At 46.3% G+C, this 27,787-nt stretch overlaps 1 protein-coding gene across 1 annotated transcript in view; it reads left to right on the top strand.

The window, feature by feature from the left end:
• The first annotated feature begins 13,651 nt into the window (after positions 1-13,651).
• LOC130117279 (cell surface glycoprotein MUC18-like) overlaps positions 13,652-27,787 on the top strand; it is a 49,841-nt gene continuing 35,705 nt past the window's right edge. The window contains exons 1-5 of the mRNA XM_056285488.1: positions 13,652-13,810; positions 16,915-16,921; positions 19,827-20,045; positions 21,081-21,151; positions 25,572-25,659. Of these exons, the coding sequence (XP_056141463.1) occupies positions 13,652-13,810; positions 16,915-16,921; positions 19,827-20,045; positions 21,081-21,151; positions 25,572-25,659 (544 nt within the window). The remainder of the gene's footprint in view (positions 13,811-16,914; positions 16,922-19,826; positions 20,046-21,080; positions 21,152-25,571; positions 25,660-27,787) is intronic.

Raw genomic sequence — 27,787 nt, 5'->3', positions numbered from 1 at the left:
TCATCTGTCAGCCAGCTTAGTAGGAACCTGAGGATTCCTGTTTTTAACATCCGGTCCACCTCCCTACACACTACTGTAAACTACTAATAAGACACGTTAGTCCCTAGCTAACGTGTCTGACCCTTTAGCCGAGTGGTTAGTGATGTGGCCTTGTGGTGCAGTACATCCCGTATCGAATCCCGCAGCGGGCAAGAAAACAACCGGGTACACTACTACAGTGAGCTGTTGGCACGCTATCAGGCTGTCAGCATCCTTCTCAGCCGTTTTGTCCTCAGTTAATGTTTTTGAACTTTAGTCAAGTTACTGGTAAAAAGCTCATTAATTTTTGTAATCTGTCTGGGGTGTTCACTTTTGAGGCTTAGCATTTATTTAGTGTGTTAAAGTCTATTTAGACAGATTAACTATAATTATATATTATGTGAAAATTACCCTCCCCTTTTTAAAAAATAAAATAAAAACGAAGGATTCTAGGGTCCGCGGTGGTGTAGCGGTCTAAGCATCGGCTTTGTGTCGATACAGTTGCCCACTAGGGACTGGGGTTCGCGCCTCGGTCTCGTCAGATCCAAGTATGGCCGGACTCGATGAAGCAGCGATCAATGGCAGCGCTGTCTTGGGGAGGGGGGCGGAGTCGGCTTGTGTTCGTCACATGACTGCGTTTCTGGGTGTGTGGGGAGTCTGGAGTCGCCTTGTCACGGAAGTGGGGAGGCGTCTCCTTCCAGACTGCAGGCCGGAGAGATGCAGTTGGCGAACGCATGATGCAGTACGAGGGTGGGTGAATTAAAGTAGGGATTGATTGGCCACTAAAAATTGTGAGAAAAAGGGAAAAATCTGAAAGAAATTAAAAAAACAAAAAAACGAAGGATTCTAAAAAGAAATCATACCAGCTCAGTATTTCCCTATAAAATCGAAGCAGTGTGGACATGATTAGGCCTGATTTTATCTTTGCCTACATTTTTCTTTTTGGTATAAAATCAAACCAGATGACCGGCTGGTGATTTATCGTGTGTTTCTGTTGCTATCTGGCGTTCATTTTCCATCAGTGAGGTCCCAGTGCATCATGAAAACGCTCGTCAGCATGGTCCTTTTCAAAAACAGATCTCTACTATGAATGTTGCATAGTCTGGAGTTTTTTCACTAAGCAGCAACCCCCCAACATGTTGACATGATATTTAACCTTTAATTACTCACACTACGGCTATGGCGCAACCTTGATGTAAAAGCCTAGAATCAGATTCAGATCCTAGCCTAGCATAAATAAAACATTTGTTCTGCTCATTAAATGAAGCCTTAGCCACGGGGTAGGAGGCTGAAAAAATGCTGCAGCAGCTTGAGAAGTGGCACCCAGTGGGAGTTATTAGCACTTCTTTAACAGGAAGGAGAGGACTGACTGCAGGAGGCTGCAGGAGGCTGCGGAGCTCCCACCAGCCGCAGAAGTCCTCTGCATGGCGGCATGTTGTGGTATGCAGCGGCTGCAGAGCTGCGTCCATCAGCAGGGTTGTGGATGTGTCACACAGGCGACTCATACAAGCCGTTGTTTGCAGCACGAGTGTGAGTCAACATAGTTTGTGAGTAGAGTGGACGTGGCTTTCTGGGAAATGATGTGTGCTGGTTGCCGACATGCACTCTCCTGCAGAGAAAAGGGGGCATCATTCACACACAAGAGGTGACTTTGAAGAGATTTATCTCTTTTTGTGAAAGAATGAGTCCGGCCTCTTTCCTGGGGATGGTTATCACCCGGGGAACGAGGTCCAAGAGAGATTTGTGCCAGAGACTGCCTCACAATGCTCCGCCACATCAAGGAAGCTCACATCTCTAATCTGCTCCACAGAGCTCCCTGCTTTTACTGTCGGTGTGGTTGTGGCTCTTTTGATGTCAGGAAGTACACGTAGTGTCCCCTCAGGTGTTGGACCTTGTTGGGTTTTGTTGAGAGACTTTTCGCCATTATCTCTTCCTACATCCCAGCTCCTTTACCACTCTGAGCTCCCATCCAACCCCACACAACCGTGACGCACAACCACACGCGTCGCTGTACTCTCTTAATGTTCAGAACACGTTGTACACATCTTACAATGTTTACACGTCTTACAATGGTTACACGTGTTACAATGTTTACATGTATTACAATGTTTACACGTGTTACAATGTTTACATGTATTACAATGTTTACACGTGTTACAGTGTTTACACATCTTACAATGTTTACACGTCTTACAATGGTTACACGTGTTACAATGTTTACACGTGTTACAGTGTTTACATGTGTTACAGTGTTTACATGTGTTACAGTGTTTACACGTGTTACAATGTTTACACGTGTTACAGTGTTTACACGTGTTACAGTGTTTACATAATTAAGTGCCTATCGTAATCCAGAGTAACTCAACAATAACAAAAGATAGTCATGCTGTGTGAAGTGAGCTGTGATGCTTAAAGAAGACTGGGTGACAGAGGGCATCCTTGGGGTGTTTAGCATTCTTGTGTGTGTGGGAGAGAGAGAGAGGGGGGGGGAGAGAGAGGGGGAGAGATTTGCTAGGATTTACCTTTGCAGACCTTAGAAGGAGATAAAACAAACAAAAAAACAACAACAACAACTGGGCGTCCGAGTGGCGTGGCGGTCTATTCCGTTGCTTACCAACATGGGATCGCCGGTTCGAATCCCCGTGTTACCTCGGGCTTTGCCGGGCGTCCCTACAGACACAATTGGCCCTGTCTGCGGATGGGAAGCCGGATGTGGGTATGTGTCCTGGTCGCTGCTGTAGCGCCTCCTCTGGTCGGTTGGTCGGGGCGTCTGCTCGGGGACTGGGGGAATAGCGGGATCCTCCCACGCGCTACGTCCCCCCGGTGAAACGCCTCACTGTCAGGTGAAAAGAAGCGGCTGGCGACTCCACATGTATGGGAGGTGGCATGTGGTAGTCTGCAGCCCTCCCCGGATTGGCAGAGGGGGTGGAGCAGAGACCAGGACGGCTCGGAAAAATGGGATAATTGGCCAACTCCAATTAGGAGAAAAAGGCCTACCCCCCCCCCCAAAAAAAACCCAACCCAAAACCAGGTCTTGCAGGGCAAAGGTTAAACTTGCTTCTGAAGTGACAGCCAGACATGTGGTGATCTCCTGTGGTGCGTCCGGGATCTGTCACTTGGGTGTTGGTGGGTTGGAGACAGTAGGACGCGGTCAGAAATACATATTCCTTCGTTGCCAACTTAGAAGACAGGTGGAAATTAGCAGTGAACCGATCAAGGAAGAAATACGTCTCTTCTTCTTCTTCGTTTGGGGGTGGGTGGGTGTTGGTGGGTTGGAGACAGCAGGACGCGGTCAGAAATAAATATTCCTTCGTTGCCAACTTAGAAGACAGTTGGAAAGTAGCGGTGAACCGATCAAGGAAGAAATACGTCTCTTCTTCTTCTTCTTTTGGGGGTGGGGTGGTGGTGGGGTGGGGGGGGGGGTTGGTAATCCGAGATGACAAATCCCCGTGGTGAAAAGACACATGTCCAAATGCAGGATGACCCTCGTTTCCATGCTGGCAGCAACGATACGCGGCGACAGAGAGACAGGCGTATTGGGTCTCTGAAGAGGCCAAACTATATGTTGTAAATTCTGCTAAATTCTCCAAGACGATTGTCGTGTTTTGCTGTTGAGTCTTACAAAGTATGAGTCTCCATTTATTGCCCAACTCCCAACACCTACGACTGGGTCGTACGTCACGTGATACGCAGATCGCGTCATGACGTATGACCGACGATCACGTCATGACGTCAAGGATAGCGTCTAATTGGCAAAAAACAAAAACAAACAAACACCCTTTTTGACTATGCAACTGTTTCCACCATTTTATTTTTGTGAAACAAATCTATTTATTATACTTGTGTCTTTTTCACAAGCCAAGTTAATTGGAAATTCTGAAAGTTAGCATAAGATATTAATGTCATTAGTTAATTGACTGGTTGGTGTAGGTGTGTATGGGAGCACGCGCTCAGCGTGCTCCGCTCCAGTGTTAATTGGCACGTGTGAAACAGGTCTCTCAGTCAGAGACCTTTTATAACCACATGATCTCGTGCCCTTCAGCGGACCTTCGGCTTGCGTTATGACAAAAACAGGTTGGTTCATGAATTGCTCAAAGTGAGGACCCGACATCTTGAATTAGATATATATCCACCCGTTTCCCCAACCGCTTATCCTGCTCTCAGGAGCCTGTCCCAGCAGTCATTGGGTGGCGAGACACCCTGGACAGGCCGCCAGACTATCACACAGTGCCTTTCTGTCAGCTCGAACCAGTCTGGCCATTCTCCTCTGACCTCTGGCATCAACAAGGACTTTTCGCCCACAGAACTGCCGCTCACTGGATATTTTCTCTTTTTCGGACCATTCTCTGTAAACCCTAGAGATGGTTGTGCGTGAAAATCCCAGTAGATCAGCAGTTTGTGAAATACTCAGACCAGCCCGTCTGGCACCAACAACCACGCCACGTTCAAAGTCACTTAAATCACCTTTCTTCCCCATTCTGATGCTCGGTTTGAACTGCAGCAGATCGTCTTGACCATGTCTACATGCCTAAATGCATTGAGTTGCTGCCATGTGATTGGCTGATTAGAAATTTGCGTTAACGAGCAGTTGGACAGGTGTGCCTAATAAAGTGGCCGGTGAGTGTATATATATATATATATATATATATATATATATATATATATATATACACATACATACATACATATATATAAAAATCTGCCTCTCACCCTTTTTCGGGTGGTTTGTGTCTTCCTCAAGCTCGGGTCCTCTACCTGGGAGTTTGAGTTTTTTTCTTGTTTTATATGGTTTTTGATAGCTGTGAAATGACTAAGTAACACCATTGCCTTTGCTTAGAGCTCCCAAACCATTGTGGATTTCATTGCCATCACTACAAACAGCAGTTATGAGATACTATTTGTAAATATTGTTGGAACATTACCTGAAAAGAAGAACACAAACACAACACAAAGAAACACCATTTGTGGCAAAAATATGTAATTTAATATATCTAAAATATACAAATACATATATTTAGATGATGTACACTTTTATCTCATCTCACCGTCAGCCACTTCTCCGGGGTCGGGTCACAGTGGCAGCAGGCTAAGTAGGGCACTACAGACGTCCCTCTCCCCAGCAACGCCCTCCAGCTCCTCCTGGGGGATACCAAGATGTTCCCCAGCCCAGATTGGACATGTTGATGTCCAGTCTGGCCTGGGAATCTAAATTGAGAGCTTTGCCTTCTGGCTCAACTCTCTCTTCATCACAACAGTCTGGCACAATGTCGGCATTACTGCTGATGCTGCACCAATCCACCTGTCAATCTCCCACTCCATCCTACCCTCACTTGGGTACAAGACCCCGAGATACTTGAACGCCTTCAGTTGAGGCAACAACTCATCCCCAAACCCAGAGGGAGCAATCAACCATTTTCCGGTAGAGAACCATGGCCTCAGACTTGGAGGTGCTGACTCTCATCCCGGCCATTTCACACTCAGCTGCAAACCGCCCCAGTGAGCGCTGGAGTTCGTGTTCTGATGAAGCCAACAAAACCACATCATCTGCAGAGAGGTTCCTAAAATGGACACACTCATCGCCTTGGCTGTGCCTTGAGATCCTGTCCATGAATATCACAAACAGAATCGGAGACGAGGGACAACCTTGGCGGAGTACGACACCCACCGAAAACGTGTTTGACTTTGTGCCGAGAATATGGACATGGCTCTCACTTTGGTTATACAGGACCGGATGAGATTTTATGTAATCACATCCGGTACACAGCAACGAAGAAGGGTTCTTTCCCATGTAGCTTTACTGACAGCCGGTGAATGCTTGTGGCATGAAACGGGTTTGTACTGTCTCATAAAGAATTTACTTGACTCACTGGATTATTTTGCTCCTTATTTGTTGCGCACTTTCCCTACCATTGAGTGTTTCTTTTAACAACGTTTTCTATATACGTAGTTAATGTCAACACCTGCATCAGTTCTGATCAGTTTTTCCAGACTTTCAACTCTGATCACTTGACTGGGGGTTCAGTTGTGGGGATAAGCCAGACCCTCATCCTTCACCTGAAAATCTAGTCTAACAAAGTCAAACATACCACCTCTCTCTCTCTGTCTGTCTGCCTATGCTTTTCCTCCCTGAGATAAACCAATGATTAGGGGCCGGTGTGTTGCCTGGTCCCTTGCCCTGCTTTGTCAACATGTTCAAATATTCAGCAATGTTTTTCATCACAGTGTATTAGCGTTGTGCTAGGCAGACACATACAACCACTGACAAACACACATGTGCGCACACACACCCAACACACACACACACAGAAGCAGGGGTTTTGATTGTCTGGGGTCAAGTCTCCGTGCTTGTGTTTTTGCTACATGGAGTCAAAACAGGAGCAGATAAAGCTGGCCCCAGCCTGGCTTTAGAAGTCAAATCCTCACCAACAGCCCATCACTAATCAGATTATCTGTAAACAACCTTAGGGCCACTGAGGCAAAATAACTTCCATTGACACTGACAACAGTTTACCTGCCTCTTACCTCAGTTTTACATCACTGAATTCCCTTAACATAAAAAAACCCACTTCATCAGTAAATGAAACATTGTTTAACCCTAAACTCTGGGATGAAAAAGGCAATGTGTCTGGTTGATAAGGAAGGGGGTGGAAGGTTTGGTTCATGCAGGCATGGGAACAATGAAATGCTGGTCGACTTCAAGGCATGGCTGAATGAGCATAGCCCAACGCCTCACGTTTCCAAAGAATGGGGGAGAAGGAGAAAGAAAAAGCAGGGACAAAGCCACTGGAGCCCCATTCTGCTAAGTAGGGGCCGGGGGTGGATGGGGTGGGGGGATTACCCTACTAAATGGGACCAGGGGGTTGGGAATGGGTTTCATAAAGCAGTTTTAGGGCTAAGTCCATTTCAGTCATTTAGAAACAGAATCAGAATAAGAATCGGAATAAGATTCTCTAACTGCAGTTAGTTTTCTACCAGTTTTCAAAAACCCCAAAAGTTTTTTGGAGAGCTTAGTTGCAGGGCCAGCGGCTCTCTGTGAGATATGCAGGTTCTGCAGACGGGGGGAAGCAGGCCAGAGCGCTGGTGAGGTCCAGCCGTGGGGATCCACACTGCCAGCAATTCACCCGGCGAATCCCCACTCCATGCCCAACAAAATGGACGAGCTGCTTGTCTTTAATGGGACGAACAAGGACTCTGCACGCTCTGCTGCGCTTCGTTTCACTGAAAGCTGGCTCAGTGAAGGCCCCCGGCCCCAACAGCAGAGCATACCTGCAGAGCTTCCACCTACACCAAGTGGTTCGCGTTGTGGCACACTTGGGAAAAGCAAAGGGCAGAGTAATTTGCTTCTGCATAAACGTAGGTTGGTGTACAGATGTCACAGTGTTAAGTCCTACAGCCCAAACTTGGAGTGATTGTTCAGAAACTGCAGGCCATTTTATTCACCACGGGAGTTTTCATCCTGGTCGGTGTTTACATCCCACCCCGGGCCAGCATGAACGGCGCACTGCAAACCCTGGCCGATCATACGGACAAAACATACTGTAGCGAATTCGGGAGGCAACCGCAGGAACTACCGGGACGCGAACCCGTATCGCCCGCACCGTGGGAGACATCGCTAACCGCTTGACTAAAGGTCAGCCAGCGGCCAACATGTATACTTAACCATGCACGTTACAATACGGACACACTTTTCATACTCCTTGGGGACTTTAACAGAGCAAAAATTCTTTATACATTTATTTCTGATATTCCCCTTTTTCTCCTAATTTAGTGGCCAATCACTCCCTATTCTCAGTTCAAACACCCACCCTCGTACTATATGCGTTCGCCAACTGCATCTCTCCGGCCGGCAGTCTCGAAGGAGATGCCTCCCCACTTTCGTGACAAGGCAAATCCAGGCCGAACCACTGCTTTTTCCGACACACAAAGATGCATTCATGTGACGAACACAAGCCGACTCCGCCCCCCTCCCCAAGACAGCGTTGCCAATTATTGCTGCTCCATGGAATCCGGCCATAGTCGGATCTGATGAGACTGAGGCGTGAACCCCAGTCCCCAGTGGGCAACTGCATCGACACAAAGCCGATGCTTAGACCGCTACACCCCCGCGGACCCACCAACAGAGCAAAATGAAACCACGAACTACCATGTACAGACAGCATATTAATTGTCCCACCAGGGAAAATAACACACTGGGCCACTGCTACACAATTCTTAAAGATGCATAGCTCTGTCCCCCGGGCAGCTTTGGGGCAATGTGATCACTGCTTGGTTCATCTTATTCCAAACTACAGGCAGAAATTAAAATCTGCAAAGGCTGTGGTTAAAACAGTCTTGCAGTTCCTGCAAGACTGTTTTGACTGCACTGATTGGAGTGTATTTGAAAGTGCAACTGGCAACCTGGATGTACTTACACTGTAACATCTTACATCAGCTTTTGTGAAGACGTGTGTGCCTACCAAGACCTTCTGCACATACAACAATAACAAGCCATGGTTCACAGACAAAATAAAGCAATTTCAACAGGCCAAGCAGGATGCCTACAGCAGAGGGGGTAGAGCCCTGTTCAAGCAGGCCAGAAAGTCACCGACAAAGCAGATCAGACTACACTGACTAGAAGCTACACTGAAAAGCTGAACAACAAGTTTTCAGCCAATGACCCTGTGTTAGTGTGGAGGGGCCTCCAAGACATCACAAACTATAGAAGACCATCCCCCCATGCTGAGGCAAACAAAGACCTGTCTGACACCTGAATGTCTTCTACTGCAGGTTTGAGAGAGAAAAATTCACACCCCTCACCCACTCCAGCCAATAACAACAGCTCCCATCAAACCTCTGGCAACCCCCCTACCCCCCTCCCGATACTCACTGCACATGTAGAGGATATGAGCCAGCGTGTAGAGGATGTGATCCACCAGGTCCAGATGGTGTCTTCCCATTCTGTCTTAAAGCCTGTGCTGACCAACTGGCTCCAATCTCACACAGATCTTTAACAGAACCCAAAGCTGTGTGGAGTCCCCTCCTGCCTCAAATGGTCCACCATCATCCCAGTCCCAATGAAACTCTCCATCACAGGACGGAATGACTACAGGCCTGTATCTCTGTGGTCATGAAGACTTTCGAACAACTGGTGTTGGTGTTGGTCCACATGAAGAACATCACAGGACACCTTCTGGACCCCCTGCACTTTGCCTACTGCACAAACAGGTCAGTGGATGATGCAGTCAACATGGGACTGCACTACATCCTGCAACACCATGACTGCCCAGTGACATATGCAAGGATCCTGTTTGTGGACTTCAGCTTGGTGTTCAACACCATCATTCCAGAAAGCCTCTCCTCATAATTGTCCTGGCTCACTGCACCCCCCCCCCATCTGTCAGTGGATCACCAGCTTCATGAAAGGCAGTAAACGGCAGGTGAAGCTAGGGAAGTCACTTCTGTTACACGGACAGTCAGCACTGGTGCTTTTCAAGGATGTGCCCTCTCCCCATTGCCTTTCTCCCTCTATGCCAAACACTGTACCTCTAAGGACCCAACTGTTAAACTACTGAAGTTTGCAGATGACACTAAGGTCATTGGACTCATCCAGGATGGCAATGATTCCGCATATTGGTGGGAGGTTGAGCGGCTGGTGCTCTGGTGTAGTCAGAACAACTTGGAGCTAAACATGCTCAAGACTGTGGAGATGAGAGTGAACTTCAGGAGATATCCCTCAACACTCTTCCCCCTCACAACATCAAACAGTACTGTGTCAACCGTGGAGACCTTCAAGTTTCTGAGAACTACCATTTCCAAAGACCTGAATTGGGAGTCCAAAATCAACTCCATCCTCAAAAAAGCCCAGCAGATGATGTTCTTTCTGTGGCAATGGCTCAATTGGTGTTGTGTTCTGCCACAGGAGCTGTTGAGCCAGTTTACTGCAGTTATTGAATCTGTCTTGTGCACATCCATCATGGTGTGATTTGGAGCTTTTGGAGCAGCGACAAAACCGGATAGGAACAGACTGCAGCGAACAGTAAGGTCAGCAGGAAAAAAAATCATTGGTGCTCCTCTGCCCACCCTGCAGGACTTGTACGTCTCTAGAGTCCGGAAACAGATAGGCAGAATCAGCACAGACCCCCCCCCCCCATACCCAGGACACAGTCTGTTTGAACTCCTATCCTCTGGCAAGCACTACAGAGCAATGTTCACCAAAACCACCAGACATAGGAACAGTTTTTTTCCCCACAGGCCATCTCTCTCATTAACACTTAACAGTATGGTATAAGAATAAACACTTATTATGTAAATATGACGCTTTGTAAATAGCCCCCTCAAGATGTCTCATCTACGTATCTATGATGAGCACTACGTCTCTAAACCAAATGCACAATACAAATGTTTTTGCAATACAAACGTGCAGTTGAAAATACATATTCAGCTGCTGTATACTGGTTACAATTATTGCTGTTATTGTTGTGGTTGTTACAAATATATACTATGATATAGTATGTATAGGTGGATGGTAGGTGAATATATAGTGTATACTTCTGGTACATAAGATAATATAGTGTAATATAGTGGGAGTATATAGCATTGTATATGGGCATGATGGGTTGTGGTATTGTATATGCTATAGTGTATAAGCAATATAGCATATAAGCAAAATGGCATAATATATGGGCATAGGTTGGTGATTATTCAATCTCAATAATCCAGGTAAGAAAGTCAAAGAAAGTTGAACCAGTTCATCTCGGTACAACGTTGTTTTGTTTTTGTTTTCCTCTTCTTCTTTTCTTTTTTATGTGAGAGATGTCTGCAAGTGCTAGAAGCTGCTGTGTACCAATCAACACTGGTTCAGAATTGAACATGAGACCACGTGGCACATCCTGATGCCCGGCACAGGGTGGCAGGAGCATTATTTGTAAAAAGATAAATGAGAAGTTAAGAAATTATTTATAGAACAAGTTATTTATATTTACACTGTAGTGCAGGTTTTATGCAGGGTGTCCATATAAAGAGTGCACAGTAGGGAAGATAAAAGGGGGTGGGGTGGGTGGGCAGCAATGTCAGGGTCTGTGGGTGGAGACTTCTTAAAAAGGCCTACTGCTGTTCTTGTGGCATGAGGTTCTAGTTTTTACAGACCTTAGCCTATTAGCAGAGGTGAGTGTTTTGAAGAGATCATGGCCTGGATGGAAAGGGTCAGCCGTGATCTTTCCTGCTTGCCTCAGTGTCCTGGAGGCATACAGGTCATGGAGGGACGGCAGGTCGCAGCCAATCATCCTCTCAAAAGACTGAATGATACGCTGCAGTCTGCTCTTGTCCTTGGGAGTGGCATCAGCGTACCAGATAGTGATGGAGGATGTGAGGATGGACTCAATAATGGCAGTGTAAAAGTGCACAATCATTAGTTTAGCAGGTTGAACTTTTTCAGCTTCTGCAGGAAGTACATCCTCTGCTGTGCTTTCTTGGTGAGGGAGCTGAAGTTCAGTTCCCACTTAAGATTCTGGGTGATGATGGTGCACAGGAAGCAGAATGATTCCACAGTGTTGACTGAGGAGCCACACAGGGTGATGGAGGCAGGTGGGGTTGGGTACTTTCTGAAGTCCACAACCATCTCAATTGTCTTCAGAGCATTGGGCTCTAAGTTCTTTTGGCGGCACCAGGACACCAGATTGTAGGCAGACTCATCACCACCAAATATGAGCCCAATAAGAGTGGCGTCGTTAGCAAACTTCAGGAGCTTGACTGATTAGTGACTGGAGGTGCAGCTGTTCATATATAAGGAGAAGAGTAGAGGGGAAAGGACACTGCCTTGAGGGGAACCGGTGCGGATGGTCTGGCAGTCAGAGACCTGTATCCCTAGCTTTATGTGCTGCTTCCTGTCAGATAGGAAGTCAGTGATCCACCTGCAGGTGGAGAAAGGCACATGCAGCTGGAGGAGCGTGTCCTTAATGTCATCTTAAAGACACTCATCAGTCATTTTTTGCATACTTGAATAATTAAAATAAGTTCTGTCCCACCTTAAATAAACTAATGCAGATTTTAAGTTTGTTTTGGATGAAGCTGAATGTTGAGCTCCTTTTCTTTCATTTGTTGTGTTGTAAAACCTCATGCTTGCGAAACATGCAATTTGGATACAAAAGGCATGGTATTTATGACAAAAGGGGCTGTGGCGATCAGAAATCATGTCTGTAAAAACATAATCGATTATGATATCAATCTATTCATAAGTGGAAGGACTTGGGAACGTGTCTTAAATGTAAATAATGATACTTGTCAACCTTATTTCCATGTATTAATCATAGTGATGGAATCTCTATAATGAATGCAATATTTGTCACCGTTATTGGTATAACCATAGCCAGTTATGGCAAACTGGTTTACTTCAGCCATCCATTGGACTCAGTTGGATGGCTGAAGAACTATGAAACAGATTGGCTGAGATCTACACATAGAACAGCTCTCTTTGCGGGATAATGTTAGTTTTTTAGTCAAAACTATTTACTGATGAGCAACAGCACCTACTCCACATACAGATTAGTAGCAGCAAATTTTTTGTTTTCGCCCCTATTGAGGAGACTAAAATCTTAGCATTGGTTATGTTTTGGGATCCATTCTAGTATTAACAGTGCCAAAGACAGGCAGTGATATGTGCAGCATGCAGTGGTGGCTAGTGTTAGTAAACTAGAAAGGGATATGTTAACAAAGCCACTTGAGCTCTGTCTTTGCTATGGCGCAATAAACAAATAATCATCTCTTTATTGAGTGGCTGTGTTTCTGGGTCAATTATCTTTGACTAAATAAACAAAATTGCATTACATGTCAGTTTGCTCCATGCCACTTATCCCAATTGGGGTTGCGGGGATGCTAGAGCCTATCCCAGCAGTCATTGGGTGGTAGGCAGGGAGACACCCTGGACAGTCAATTTGTCATATCATGAAAATCAACCTCAGTAGTTCCAAATTTGTTTAAGAGTAGGCTCTCATTTGTGAATTTGCTAAGACAGAAAATATATTAAGACACATGAAAATTACCTTATTGTTATTGTTTTAGTTGGCTATGCAACGTATCAAACCGACCCAACATTGTACAAAAATCACTTGAATCCTGACCGTACGTTGACTGCTCTGAGGCGAATTACTCCACCCATGCCTGTATTTCTGTGATGACGTCTTGGGAACAGATTTTCCAGCCAAGAAGTGATATTGAGGTTAGAGTTGGCCAGCGAGGGAGAGTAACAATGGAATAGTACTATGTGTAGAAGGGTCTCTTCTTCAGAGCTGGCGGGGCAAGTAGGACGTCAGTGTTGGTTTCAGGATTGGATTCAGGATTTCAGGATTCAGAAGATTGCTCGTTGGCTTCAAGGCGCAGAATAGGACAGGAAGCCTTGGAATACATCCATATTATCATGTACACTCCTCTGTCACACAGTCCATCACTTAATTACCTGGACAGCTCGAGAAGACATGATATGGCTCACTTTTAATTTACTTTGTGTGTGTTTGTGGATTTATCATTTGATCCAACATAAAGCAATGGTCAACAAACAGACCATGTTACTGTTTGTTCTCAGCTCATGGTATCTTGCATTCAATCCCAATTATATTCTGATTTGGTGTGTTTGTGTGTGTGTGTACGTGTGTTTATGTGTATGTGTATGTGTATATGTATGTGTTTTCCAGTGTGGGCCAATGTAGAGCTGACAATGGGTGAGAGTATTGAAGCGTACCTGGGGGACTCAGCCCAGATCCCCTGCCAGTACAACTTCACTAATGGCAGTCCCCACCTTGTCATGATCCAGTGGTTTGTGGTGAGTACACTGGGAGAACAGAGATATGCTACTTTTTTGTAAATGTCTATTCTTTTCTCCATTAATCTTTCTCCCTCTGTCTTTCACTGTCAACTTAAATGCTATGCACTCTGAGGGTTTAGGCTGTGCCTTTGCTTGTCTTGCATACAGGTTCATTCAGTTTTGTCCTTCTTGTTGGTATGGGGGAACATTGTTTTTTGCTCTTTCATGTCTTTGTACCAGGTGGTGCGCTGGTGCAGTGGTTAGCATGGTCACCTCACAGCAAGAAGGACCTGGGTTCGAGTCCCGTGGTAATCCAACCTTGGGGGTCGTCCCGGGTCATGGAGTTTGCATGTTCTCCCCGTGTCTGTGTGGGTTTCCTCTGGGGGCTCCAGTTTCCTCCCACAGTCCAAAGACATGTTGGTCAGGTGAATTGGCCGTACTAAATTGTCCCTAGGTATGACTGTGTGTGTGTGTGTGTGTGTGTCAGCCCTGTGTGATGGCCTGGCGGCCTGTCCAGGGTGTCTCCCCGCCTGCCGCCCAATGACTGCTGGGATAGGCTCCCGCGGCCCTGAGAGCAGGATGAGCAGTTAGGATGATGGATGGATGGATGGATGCTTGTCAGAGTTTTGGATTTCCCTTGAGATCTGACAAAACAATTCATGGCACACAGTTGGGATATACTACAGCCTCAATTAGAGATGCATTATTTCATTGCTGTATATCATGCAAACAGCCGTTTTTCCAAAATGCCACTACATCTTTCATTCTAACACAGGTTTGGTATAGACTGTTGGTACCAGAGGCAATGCTTAAGAGACATGAAATCATTCTTCCACCAAACACTTCTGCTTTTGTCCACAGGAGTGTGCAATGTCAACAAAATCCCGAACTCCTCGTGGCACCTTTAAATATTGTCTAATGCCTTTAATCCTTTTTTTTTTTCATGGAGAGCTCTGTACAAGGAATGAATTGGTAATGTGCTCTTCGCATTTTAACAGAATAACATAAAAATAAACAAGTAAATGAAAATAATTAACGTTCCACGGCAGGGATGGGCAACGTGATCCAGAAAGGGCCAGTGTGGGTCCAGGTATTTGTTCCAACCAGTAGCAGACAGTGCATTTCAGACCTAGGCCTTCGGTGAGACATCGCCTCCTCATAATTACCCAAAGACAGCCGTCATATCGCCATGCTACAATGTTGTAGTCGCAAAAGTGGTTATCATCACAATCATCACCATCATGGCTATTTGACACTTTTCACTTTCACAACAGCGATATCTTGTGGCGACATGGTGTAATGTAAAGCCTTACTGGAAATAATCCCGCTGGGCATATTATGCTATCAAGAAACTCAGCAAACATCCCAGCTGGGCCACTGGGAATGAAAACAATCAAACATTAAGCCAATCAAATAGCTGTACAAAAAAATAACAAAACAAAACATTTGACTCACCAGTGTTGTCTATTTGAAGACAAAATCCATTCTCCTTTCTTTCTGGATGAAATGGTCGATCACATGGTCATAGAGCACCCCTTTGGCTTTTAAATAAGATAAGCCAGGTTTTGGAAGCCTGTGTAGTTCCATGACCCTTTCACTGACGAGAAAAGCAAGCACGCCCAGCAGTAAAGTTTTCTGCTTTGCTCGGATCCAGTGAGCCACAGGTACCTTTCGTAGGTGCTTGTCTGGAAATGCCGCACATACGTCTTCCCCGGTTGGGTCAGAGCCGTTAACTATGGGGTTGGTCTGCCCATCTCCACAATCCTTTGCTTTCCCCAAACGATGGTCTTGAAAATGGTGTGACTAATAAATCTGCCACCACGCCATTCACGAGTTCTCCTTGAGACATTATTCTCATTCACGGCTAGCTAGCTTAGCTAACTAAATCAAAAACACAAATGCTAGCTAACGTTAGCCACCAACTACCGCGAACTAGGCACTGCTGCTGATTGGCTGAACAATCGGTCACGTAGGCTGTATGCTGCGAAGGCCCTATGACGCTGTGCAAGTATAAAAGAATATGCCCATCTGCTACACATCAAAATCTGATTGGTTGAGTTATCTATCAATCTAGTATTAATGCCTAACTTATTTAGATAGCGGAGACCTTCACTCGAGATGCCGAAGGCGCTGGCAGGAGGAGTCTTCTCACACGGTTACAACAGAGGGAAAAAGCTGATTGGGTGATTTTTTTTGGCTGAGAGACTGCAAGCAGAGCCTCCCGAATTCCTATGTGTAGTCGAAATCGAAATGTAATGTGATATTAACAGATTGGTTAGAAGATTGTATTATATTTATGAAAGTGCTTTCCTTTTTCTGTGGAGTCCTAGGCCTTCACCGAAGGCCTAGAAGGCCCTGACGGTTCGCCACAGGTTCCAACCAAGCAGTTAAACACCTGAGTCCACAAATCAAGGTCCTTAGCAAATACTATTGGTTGACCAATAGAATCAGGTGTGTAACTGCTTGGATGGAACAAAGAGCTGCACCCACACCAGCCCATTCTGGACCATGTTGCCCATCCCTGTTCCAGGGCCTTAAATTGGATTAAGCAGTTATAGACAATTGGTAGACTGGTTTGCAATGGTGAGGGACAGGTTGGCGGACGGGATCAGGCAGGAATCTCCCGTGGACCATGATGTTTGCGGATGACATTGTGATCTGGCATGAGAGTAGGTTGCAGGTGGAGGAGAGCCTGGAGAGGTAGAGGTATGCACTGGAGAGAAGAGGAACGAAAGTCGGTAGAAGCAAGGTGGAATACATATGCGTGAATGAGAGGGTGGACAGCGGAATGATGAGGATGCAAGGAGTAGAGGTGATGAAGGTGGATGAGTTTAAATACTTGGGGTTAAGTGTACTCTACGTAATGGAGAGTGAAGAAGAGAGTGCGAGCAGGGTGGAGTGGGTGGAGAAGAGGCGTCAGGAGTGATTTGCGACAGAGGGGTACCAGCAAGAGTTAAATGGGAGGTTTACAAGATAGTTGTGAGACCAGCTATGTTATATGGTTGGGAGACAGTGGCACTGATGAAAAGACAGGAGGCAGAGCTGGAGTTGGCAGAGTTGAAGATGATAAGATTTTCAGTGGGAGTGATGAAGAAGGACGGGATTAGGAACGATTATATTAGAGGGACAGTTTAGGTTGGACGGTTTGGAGACAAAGCAAGAGGCAAGATTGAGATGGTTTGGACATGTGTGGAGGAGAGATGCTGGGTATATTGGGAGAAGGATGCAGAATATGGAGCTGCCAGGCAACAGGAAAAGAGGGAGGCCAAAGAGAAGGTTTATGGATGTGGTGAGGGAGGATATGCAGCTGGCTGGTGTGAAAGAGGAAGATGCAGAGGACAGGAAGAGATGGAGAGATGGAAACTGGATAATCTGCTGTGGCAAGCCCTAATGGGAGCAGCCAAAAGTAGTAGTAGTAGTAGTAGTAGTAGTAGTAGTAATAGTAGTAGTAGTTATAGACAATTGGTGGATTGAGAATTAAAATTACAATCCTGGAGACCATCTTCCTTGTGTAATTTACCAACACCTTTAGGAATATGCTGTAATTGCAGTGGTGTTTGAGCATTCCAAAGCCTAAGGATCGATTTGAAATGAAATAGTCGCTAGTGCCGTTATGTCAGCACCTTCCCAAATGCCATATTCACTAACAAAGACCACGCCACTGAAGACTTGAGTTTAATCATTTTATTTAGAACGCAGTGTTGAGGATGAGGGCTTGATAGAGAGGCAGTGGGATCAAGTGGGTTAAAGGGTGGCCGTTTCAAAGGGCTCAAAGGGCACCCTGATCGAGGAGTGAGACCCTGGGTGAGGCCCTGGGTGGGGGTGCTGTCTTTTTGCAGAGGAGTATTTGCTCTCCATTATTTCCCCCCATGGTTCCAGGATTGAGAGAGAGAGAGAAAGGGGCTAGTAACAGAGAGACGAAATACAGCATGAGGTTTTGGTGGGATGGGATGTAAGACCTGAGATGAACGTGGAGAGGAAGGGGTAAGTTACCCTTAAGTAGACACGGGTGGTTAGATTGTTTGAGGCATTGTCTTTGATCCTGAACATGAATGAAGCAAAGTTTTTGTATAGATTGGTTTAAGCTCTGGTTGCTAGCCACTACTACTAGGCTTCTTCAAACTTGCTCCTACTTGCCTTTTCCAGGATTTGGTCTGCCACGCATTACTATGCACTCTATATATCATTTTGTTCTGGAAATGTCTTACCTGAATCATGAGCAACCACAAAACCGCCCAGGATTTGGATTTTCGAGGATTAACTTTTAAAATACACCGATAACAGAATAATAAAATCTATCAGAAAAATATTTGTTAGCATACAAAGTTTCAGGATTAGATGGTTCTTCGTGAACTGTTTCACTCAACTCACTGACAAGCCAACAGTTTACATTGAAACAAAAACAAATTCAGTATTCATATCTGTATATCATTCTACTGGAATGTTCATGCAATGTTATCTTAATCTTTTCTCAACAACATCCGATGTTAGAAAACCTGCCGGGCACTATCTGTCTCTGACCAGCTCTGCAAATCATTGTTCCAAAGACACAGATTTTTACATTCAGTTAAAGGTCAAACTCTTTTATAAACTGAGAGCACTGGACGCGTCGGACATCTCCAAACTTGGCACACTTCAACATTCAGCATCAACATCCTGTGCTGTCCCATGCCATGATGCCTTAGTCCTGGCCACAAAAATATCAGGATTTTTGATTTCTTGTTTTACAGTATGATGATGGCAGCAATAGCCATACAGAAGGGCTGCTATGCATGGAGAAATGTGCATTTTAGTAGACTTAAGTCATAATCCTTGAATTGTCTTGTAAGGTGCAAGCATTTTATGAATCACTTTTAGAACCTACCAGGTCATGTTTCCCTGCATATAGTTTTAAGCTTGAAATTGACAAGAGTTGGGTACACATAAGCAGGGTTCCCCAACCACTGGGCCACAGACCGGCACCGGGCTGCAAAGCGTTTGCTACCGGGCTGCGAGGAAAGAGCATGATATACAATATTCAAATAAAAGCCCGGTCCAGCCCTGTAATGCTAGAGGGCTTTTAATTTGAAACGGATACTTGAAGTGTGTACAATGAAGTAATTTTATCACTCATTCACGTGGCATTCAGCAGACCAGTGGTAACCCATTTCATAACAGAGACGCACTCAGTCAGCTTGCTACTAGCAGCTAGTTAGCTACCATGAGTACCGGTAAAAAACAACTAGCAGCTAGTTAGCTACCATGAGTACCGGTAAAAAACAACTAGCAGCTAGTTAGCTACCATGAGTAACAGTAAAAAACAACTAGCAGCTAGTTAGCTACCATGAGTACCGGTAAAAAACAACTAGCAGCTAGTTAGCTACCATGAGTACCACTAAAAAACAACTAGCAGCTAGTTAGCTACCATGAGTACCGGTAAAAAACAACTAGCTGCTAGTTAGCTACCATGAGTACCGGTAAAAAACAACTAGCAGCTAGTTAGCTACCATGAGTACTGGTAAAAAAAACAACTCGCTACTAGCAGCTAGTTAGTGTAACCGGTTATTTTCTTGCCCGGTGCGGGATTCGATACGAGGTGTACTGCACCACAAGGCGACATCACTAACCGCTCAACTAAAGGGTCAGACCCGTTAGCTAGGGACTAACGTGTCTTATTAGTAGTTTACATTAGCTACCATGAGAACCGGTAAAAAACAAACGTCGCTTAAGAGTTTCTCCGGAAGGGGTAGGGGAGATAAAAGGTCAAATGTTGTTATAATACTATTGATTTATAAACCTTACCTATATTCCGGTCGTTATTAACCCAGCCCCGCCCTTCCCCGGTCCGCCAGAATCTACAAAACAAAAAGAATTGACATAAAAAGAACAAAACTATATTAAACCGGTCCGCGGTGCAAAACAGGTTGGGGACCCTTGCATAGCATTCAATGTCAGAATTGGCCCAAAGGTAAATATGTCAACAATTTCAAGTGCTCAAATAAACCATGGCAAATGTTTTGTTCATCTTAATATATAATCCTCCAGAGATCTCCAGGTACCAGCACACGGCTAAGAATTTTCTACGGCGACAACAGCCAGCAGATGGTGGATGTGGGCACAGATTACAGCGGCCGCATTAAGGTGACTTCTGACTGGCAGGGCGCGGTACTACACATCCAGGATGTCCAGCTGCTGGATGAGAGGGAGTTCTTCTGCCAAGTCAATGGACTGGCTGCTGGCAACGCTGAGGGCAAGACTCACCTGAGAGTTTTTGGTGAGAAACCTTACTAAACAACATCTATGTTGCTGAGCTTCTTGGTGGCAGGATGTGGTCATGGCACAAATACTACATGAGCTGATACAGCCCGCCAGCCACCTGTGTAGGGCTCTGCTTGAACAAACAGCAGCTGTTTAGTTTAAGTGATAAATTATTAAAGAGAGAAAGTGGTAATAAATTAATTATTAAAGTGGTAATAAATGTAATTATCTGTAATGATTAAAATTCTTCTGGTTCATATCACTTGGTCTTTTACATAGAATCTTTGCTTCACATAATATCATTTGCTTGGAAATGCATGATTGTAAACAGCTTTGAGGTTGTTTTCGGTTAGTGGTAAATTAATCTGAGGGACTTCTACAGGTAAAGAAGCTAGTTTGTATTTTATCTTGGTGGCACGGTGGCCCAGTGGTTAGCACTGTTCCTCAGAGCAAGAAGGTCCTGGGTTCAAACCCCAGGCCATCCCAGGTCCTTTCTGTGTGGAGTTTGCATGTTCTCCCCGTGACTGTGTGGGTTTCCTCTCACCATCAAAAAGACATGCATGTTAGGTTTAATGCTCCTGCATGTGCCCCTGAGCAAGGCAGTGGAAAGAAGAACTGGAGTTGGGCCCCGAGTGCTGCAGCTGCCCACTGCTCCTATACAATAGGATGTATTACATGCAGAGAACACATTCATTGTACGAACACAATTCATTTTAAGAAAATGTTGAATAAAGTGGTTTTCATTTCATCTTAACTTGGTAAATGCCTTTAGTGGCTTTTTGTTTGTGTAGGTTTGACAAGCTCAGTTCTTCTAGCTCGTGTCTGTTGGACACCCTGCTGCAACTGAACAGAAGAAACAAAATTACATTTTACTTTTGCTAATATGAAAACTGGTCATGGAAAATGATGAAAATGCATATGATAGATTATATGGAATTTAGACGAACAGATGTTTTCTTGGTAAGTGATATAAAGTTCATAGGAAGAGAGATTCATGGTAAATTGGAAGGTTGTTGTCATCCAATGTTGTTTGATTTGTCTCCTTGTACAGTTCCTCCAAAGGCACCGCTGATTGAACCTGTCCTTTCTGGAATCTCTGTAACCAATGAGATGCCATCTAAGGTGTGTGTGTGTGCTTCATTTTAGCCTATCACAGCCAACCTACAACATCTAGTATAATCTCCAACGGGAATTTCAGGTGGAAAACATAGTCCACTCCCTGAACACCACCTCCATTCGGTTTCACTTCCTGAACTCCCACCTCCATTCAGTTTCACTTCCTGAACACCCCCCTCCATTCAGTTTCACTTTCTGAACACCACCTCCATTCAGTTTCACTTCCTGAACACCCCCCTCCATTCAGTTTCACTTCCTGAACACACATATCCATTCAGTTTCACTTCCTGAACACCACCTCCATTCAGTTTCACTTCCTGAACACACACCTCCATTCAGTTTCACTTCCTGAACACACACCTCCATTCAGTTTCACTTCCTGAACACCACCTCCATTCAGTTTCACTTCCTGAACACACACCTCCATTCAGTTTCACTTCCTGAACACCACCTCCATTCAGTTTTACTTCCTGAACACCACCTCCATTCAGTTTCACTTCCTGAACACACACCTCCATTCAGTTTCACTTCCTGAACACACACCTCCATTCAGTTTCAGCAGCAGTTCATCTCCAACCCTGACTGAGATCAGATGTTAACTGACTGGCGTTCCAGAAGCCATTCACCATGTGTCCTTTGCCGTCAGTATCTAACACAGCAACCATTATTTTGTTATGCTCACGCACCAAAACCCGACCCGTGTGGCGAAACCCAAGGCAGACAGACACAGGGTGACAGTTCAAAATCCAAAAGGCGGTTTTATTGGGGGAGGGGAATAACAAGGAAGGGAGATAACAAATACTGCCACTAAATAATAAATGGAATAGAGTGGGGGGAATGTATGGTGCAAAAACGTTCTGTTAGTGGGATGTGTGAATAAACTGTGTGTGGTGTCCAGTGGTTTGCGTATACAACTATGTGTGAGTGTTCTTAGCCTATGTGTGGTGCGGTATGTAAATGACAAGGAGGTGTTGAATAATGTGCGTGCACCTGGCTAGCAAGTCCAGTCCGTGATCCAAAAGGGGTTGTCCGAGGAAGTCCGGGTCCGAGATCCAGGAAGTCAAGTCCGAAAGGAGGGGTCCAGGTAGAGAGACATGGGGGGAGATCGCAGGAGAGGTCCGGGGGGTAAACGTGAAGGTCGCTGGGGACGAGGGAGACGCGGGGAGCCGTGGAAGTCGCGGAGGGAGAGTCTTGGGAGGAAACAGAGACACGAAGATAAGACACTGGGGAATAAACAGAATGCAAGGACCGCTGGAGGGCTTGTCAGAAGTTTACCGCAGGGTTCAGTACGTCGAAGCCCGGAGTGGTGTTCTGGGAGGCTTCTTGTAGAGGGCTGCCTGATTGCCGCAGGTGTGTCTGATGGACGATGGCAAACACCTGGTGCAGCGCAGCGCTCGTCTCCTCAGAGCGCGAGCCGAGCGCTCGGATGTTTCCGGCACGTCCGAGCTGGGGGAGTGGCTTGAACGTGCCGGGGAGGCAGCTCGGGACGGTGTAACCACAACATATTTGCTGTATTAGATACTTTCCATAATTTAGCCTTTTGGCTAAGATCACGTGTAAAGTGTGGTCTTCAGTTGAAAAAGAATTAGACTGTGTTTATTATTTGATAAGAAAGGAAAGTATAATTCATAAATGTCCTTAGTGGTATGTGCGTTAAAGAAATTAAAATATTCCCCAAAAATGTAATTTTGATATTTTGTATTAGATATGTAGACCACTGTAGAGCCGAAGGAACGGAGAAGACCGTAGGTTCACACTTTAGCCGTGTAGGCAACTTTCTTTAATCCACGGTAAATCAGAGAGACAACAAAACCACAGCTTGACTGAGCGGAGGCGGCAAGAATAACCAGAAAACTGGCTGAACAACCATGACTTAACCCTGCGTTAACCTGCCAGGGCAACCCTGACTTAACCCTTAGTTCCTGGGGGGAATTCTATCCCCAATACGTGTCCACCACATGAGCGCCCCCAGAATTCGCCCTAGTAATCGAAGTCAGGCAGGCGCGGGGGGACGACAGGCCGTCCGGAGTGTCTCTGGGAGGCATTGACGCGGACCTGTGGAGGTCGGCCTGAGGAGCAGAAGAGGCAGCGCGGGCCTCCACAGGGGGAGGAGGCGGAGCCGGGGGACGACCGCGACGAGGAGGTTGGGCTAACTCCAACGGCTGCGTCAAGTCCAGGTGTGCAGGTTTAACTCGGTCCACTGAAACATGCTCGGCTCCGCAGAGGAGGCTTGTAGGTCTTCCTTTGGGGCGGTCCGCAGGCCCAGCATGACCCATGGGAGCTTGTCGACCCAACTGCAGTCCTTGAGAGTAGCCCGAAGCGCAGCCTTCATGGACCGGTGGAAGCGCTCACATAGGCCGTTCGCCTGAGGGTGGTATGCGGTAGTGCGGTGAAGCTTGACGCCCAGAGCCTCACCCACAGCACTCCATAGCTCTGAGGTAAACTGTGGCCCGCGGTCAGATGAAAGGTCGGAAGGCGTACCGAAACGTGAGACCCACGACCCAATAAAAGCCCGGGCCACATCAGCAGACGTCGTGAATGCCAGGGGAACAGCTTCAGGCCAGCGCGTAGTCCTGTCCACCACAGTGAAGAGGTAGGTGAACCCATGGGAGGGGGGTAGGGGACCAACCAGGTCCAGGGAACTCAGCGAGGAGGCGGTTGAACTTGTCTGCCTCTGAGAGAGAGTTGGCTAGACCTGCATAGGCCGCTTCCCCCCGCGTACATGCGAAGGAGGAGAAGGTTAAGGCATCGACCAGACGGCTGTTCTGAATGTCCACTAGCAAACCGTAAGCGCACAAAAAATCAGCTCCGAGGAGGGGAAGCGTTACATTGGCCATGACGAACTCCCACGTGAAACGTTGTCCACCAAAACAGTTCTACAGACCGCACGCCGTAGGTGTGGATAGGGCTGCCGTCAGCCGTCGCCAACTGGGGGCCCCGCTCCCCGCCCATGATGTCGACGTCAGTAGCAGGGAGCACGCTTCTCTGTGCGCCCGTGTCACAGAGAAATCGCCGACCGGAGATGGTGTCGAGGATGAAGAGTAGCCTGCTCGTATCGCCAACACTCATGGCCACTACTGAGTGTTGGCCCTCTCGTTTCCCGTCGGCCTGTAGTTGCAGGGGGAACGGCACCGTTGAGCTTTCGCACCAAATCGAGCGTGGTACATACAGAGTCCAGAGGGCTTGTAGCGGTCTGACGCTGTGGCGCCAGCGTCGGGCCACGCCCGCGATGTCGGCGGGGGGCCAGTGAAGGTAGGAGCCAGCACCCCGGCATGGGAGGAACGTTGTGTAGCGACGAAGAATCGGTCAGCCTCCTTTGCCAGCTCACGGGGATCAGTGATGGTGGAGTTAGCGAGCGCAGTCTGGACGTGGGGCGGCATGTTGCGCAGAAACAGCTCCATAAACAGGAAACATGGCTTTTCTTGACCCGGTAGGTTTAACATCCTGCTCATTAGCTCCGATGGTTTGCCATCTCCCCAGCCCTGAACTGCGAAGAGGCGACGTGCTCTCTCCGTTGTTGACAGTTCAAAAGTTTCCAGGAGGAGATGTTTAAGTGCGGCGTATTTACCATCGGCCGGTGGGTTGGTTATGAATCCGCTTATCCTGGAAGCCGTAGCGCCCCCCAGCGCCGCCACTACGTAGTAGCACCTGGTCTCATCCGCTGTTACGTCTTTGAGCGGCGCGAACTGTGCCTCAGCCTGTGTGAACCATGTAGCCGCGGAAGACTCCCAAAACTCCGGCAGTTTCATTGCAACGGCGTTCGTAGCCATAATGTGTGTGGTTTCAGAAAACTTATCCGAAAACCGACGTCGGGGTCACCAGTGTAGAGCCGAAGGAACGGAGAAGACCGTAGGTTCACACTTTAGCCGTGTAGGCAACTTTCTTTAATCCACGGTAAATCAGAGAGACAACAAAACCACAGCTCGACTGAGCGGAGGCGGCAAGAATAACCAGAAAACTGGCTGGACAACCATAACTTAACCCTGCGTTAACCTGCCAGGGCAACCATGACTTAACCCTGCGTTAACCTGCCAGGGCAACCATGACTTAACCCTGCGTTAACCTGCCAGGGCAACCATGACTTAACCCTGCGTTAACCTGCCAGGGCAACCATGACTTAACCCTGCGTTAACCTGCCAGGGCAACCATGACTTAACCCTGCATTAACCTGCCAGGGCAACCATGACTTAACCCTGCGTTAACCTGCCAGGGCAACCATGACTTAACCCTGCGTTAACCTGCCAGGGCAACCCTGACTTAACCCTTAGTTCCTGGGGGGGATTCTGTCCCCAATACGTGGCCACCACACCACACTACTTTCAGTGCCTTTTGTTTTGTTTCTGACTGAGCAGCATTGCCTGTCTACAAAATAAAAAATATTATGAAAGATGTGTGAATTGTGAAAGAAGTATGAATTGTTTTTCAGGTCGCATCATGTGAGGTGCAGAACGGTTTCCCCAAGCCCAATATTACCTGGCACAGAAATGGCATACCACTAATGCCTGCACAAGGACGTAAGTACAAAATATAGAGATATCTTCTGCAGATAAAAAACAATTTTGCCAGTAACTCAAAGGTCCCATGAAACAAAAAATGTCTTCTAATACTTGTCACTTTTATATGCAATACATTTACATCTGTTTTACACTAGGTTGTAGAAATTCACATTTTATTTTTGTGTTTGTAAGAATAATATATTTCTTCTCCTAAAAAATACAATAATTGTTTAGTTATATCACACTACACTTGGGGGGCATACAAGAAAGAAAACAAACTCCAATGAATGGGATGTGAGATTTAATGAACATCTCGTTCAAAAACTGTGGGCATTAATATGGAGTTGATTCACCCCCCCCCCCTTTGCAGCTACTCTTCTGGGAGGACTTTTCCTTTTTCTTTTTTCATTTCTTTTTTCCTGTACTGTCGACAGGCTTGGCATACAACACGTAATTTTCATGCCAATCTGTTCTAGACAGAGTTAACCTGCAAGTGGAGTTGAGGTTCTCCATCTGCAAAGGCAATCTTCATTAATGATCAAGAATCGCTTACAATAACTCTGGCCTGTGGATGATCTGAGGGATGACAAGAGCACAGGGTTTTTGTTACACATTTATTGCTGCCACCGGTCCCCCTCTTTGGCATGTTTGATCAGCTAAACAACTGACTTGGATTAAGACGAAAGTCGAAACGCGTCAGTCTTGTTGCCTTGCCCTTGGGTGAATAAATTCCATTTCTTTTGGTTGACGGAGTGCCTCAGTTTTCAGTCATTTTTCCATATTTCTCTACCCACCATACTGAAGAGCGCCTGTCACCATTAAGCCACTGGACCCATGCAGCGTTTCCTACCCCTCCTTGTTCTAAGAGCACAGGGTTTTTGTTACACATGTATTGCTGCCACCGGTCCCCCTCTTTTGCATGTTTGATCAGCTAAACAACCAATCAGCAGCACTTATCCAAGAGGGGGACAATCACCACAAGTGAAACAAGGAAACTCAGGACACTTGCACACCCATAGTTTGATAGACTCGGTCTGATTCAGGGGTGAAGTTTATGCTTTGTTGCATTTTTCGTTTGCTTCAGTTAAGTGTAAGCAGGCCTACATATGCAGGGTTACAATGAGAATCCGCAGGGCAGGAGGGCCTTCGGTACTGGATTGGGAAACATTTTACTGTTGAACCCCTTTCTTCTTGCACTTGGCGTTTTTATGCTCTCATGGCACAAACTGCCTTTTTTACTGGTTTGTGGCCATATTGAAGCTGCCATAGGTACGTTTTTCTTTGGTTGAATTTGGTGAAAATGTCAGTAAATGCTGTCAGTAAATTACTAAAGCAAGTGCTTTGAGAAAAAAAAGCTACTCTCTGCATCTACCGTAGGCTCTGTATTCAGCCACTGAGACATCTCGCCTTGCCCGAAGCACAGTGAGATTTCTCAGAGGCTTAAACCAATCTAGACACCCCTGAGCAAGGAGGCAGTTCTACTAGTTTGTGTGTATAGCTCACTTTTATATGGCTCAGTGGTGCCGTGCCGACAGTGCTGCCTCATAGCAAGAAGGTGCTGGGTTTTATTCCCACCTGGGATGGGGTTAGCACTGGGGGAGTTGCATGTTTTTTCCCAGGCCTGTTGGTGTGCAGTGGCTGTCTGTATGTACTCTGTATGTTCCCCCAGTGCTCAGGTAGGTGGGTTATCTCTCAACTATGGGCCTTTCTGTGTGGAGTTTACATGTTCTCCCCTTGCTGACATGGGTTTCCCCCAACATCAAAAAGAACCCCAGAGCGCTGTTGGGCAGGTTAGGCTGTAGATGTATTTCTTGCAAGCTACTATAAGGTCAACTTTGCAACTTAATATAAATCTGTCAAAACAACAGTGAGAGTTGAATTCAGAAGCTATCAAGTCTCGTAAATGTCAAATAACATGCCAGAACTGTTTCAAAACCGTAATGATGGCTTCCAGTACTAGAAACCAGTTGATGAAACAGCATGGTGCTGCCTCCTCGGGCATGGCATCAGCAGCATTGACCAAAAGCCCAGGCAAGCCCAAGGCTGAGACAACACGCTAACTCCGAAGAGGATTTTCCCAGGCACTCGACTCACTTCAGAATTCTATTTGCACAAAAGTTGGGGTGGCTATTCGGGACCTATGGGC

This window comes from Lampris incognitus, chromosome 8 (genome assembly GCF_029633865.1).
Source record: "Lampris incognitus isolate fLamInc1 chromosome 8, fLamInc1.hap2, whole genome shotgun sequence".
NCBI lineage: Eukaryota > Metazoa > Chordata > Actinopteri > Lampriformes > Lampridae > Lampris > Lampris incognitus.
The sequence above is the reverse complement of the archived record's forward strand: the minus strand, read 5'-3'. Positions and strand labels throughout refer to the sequence as shown.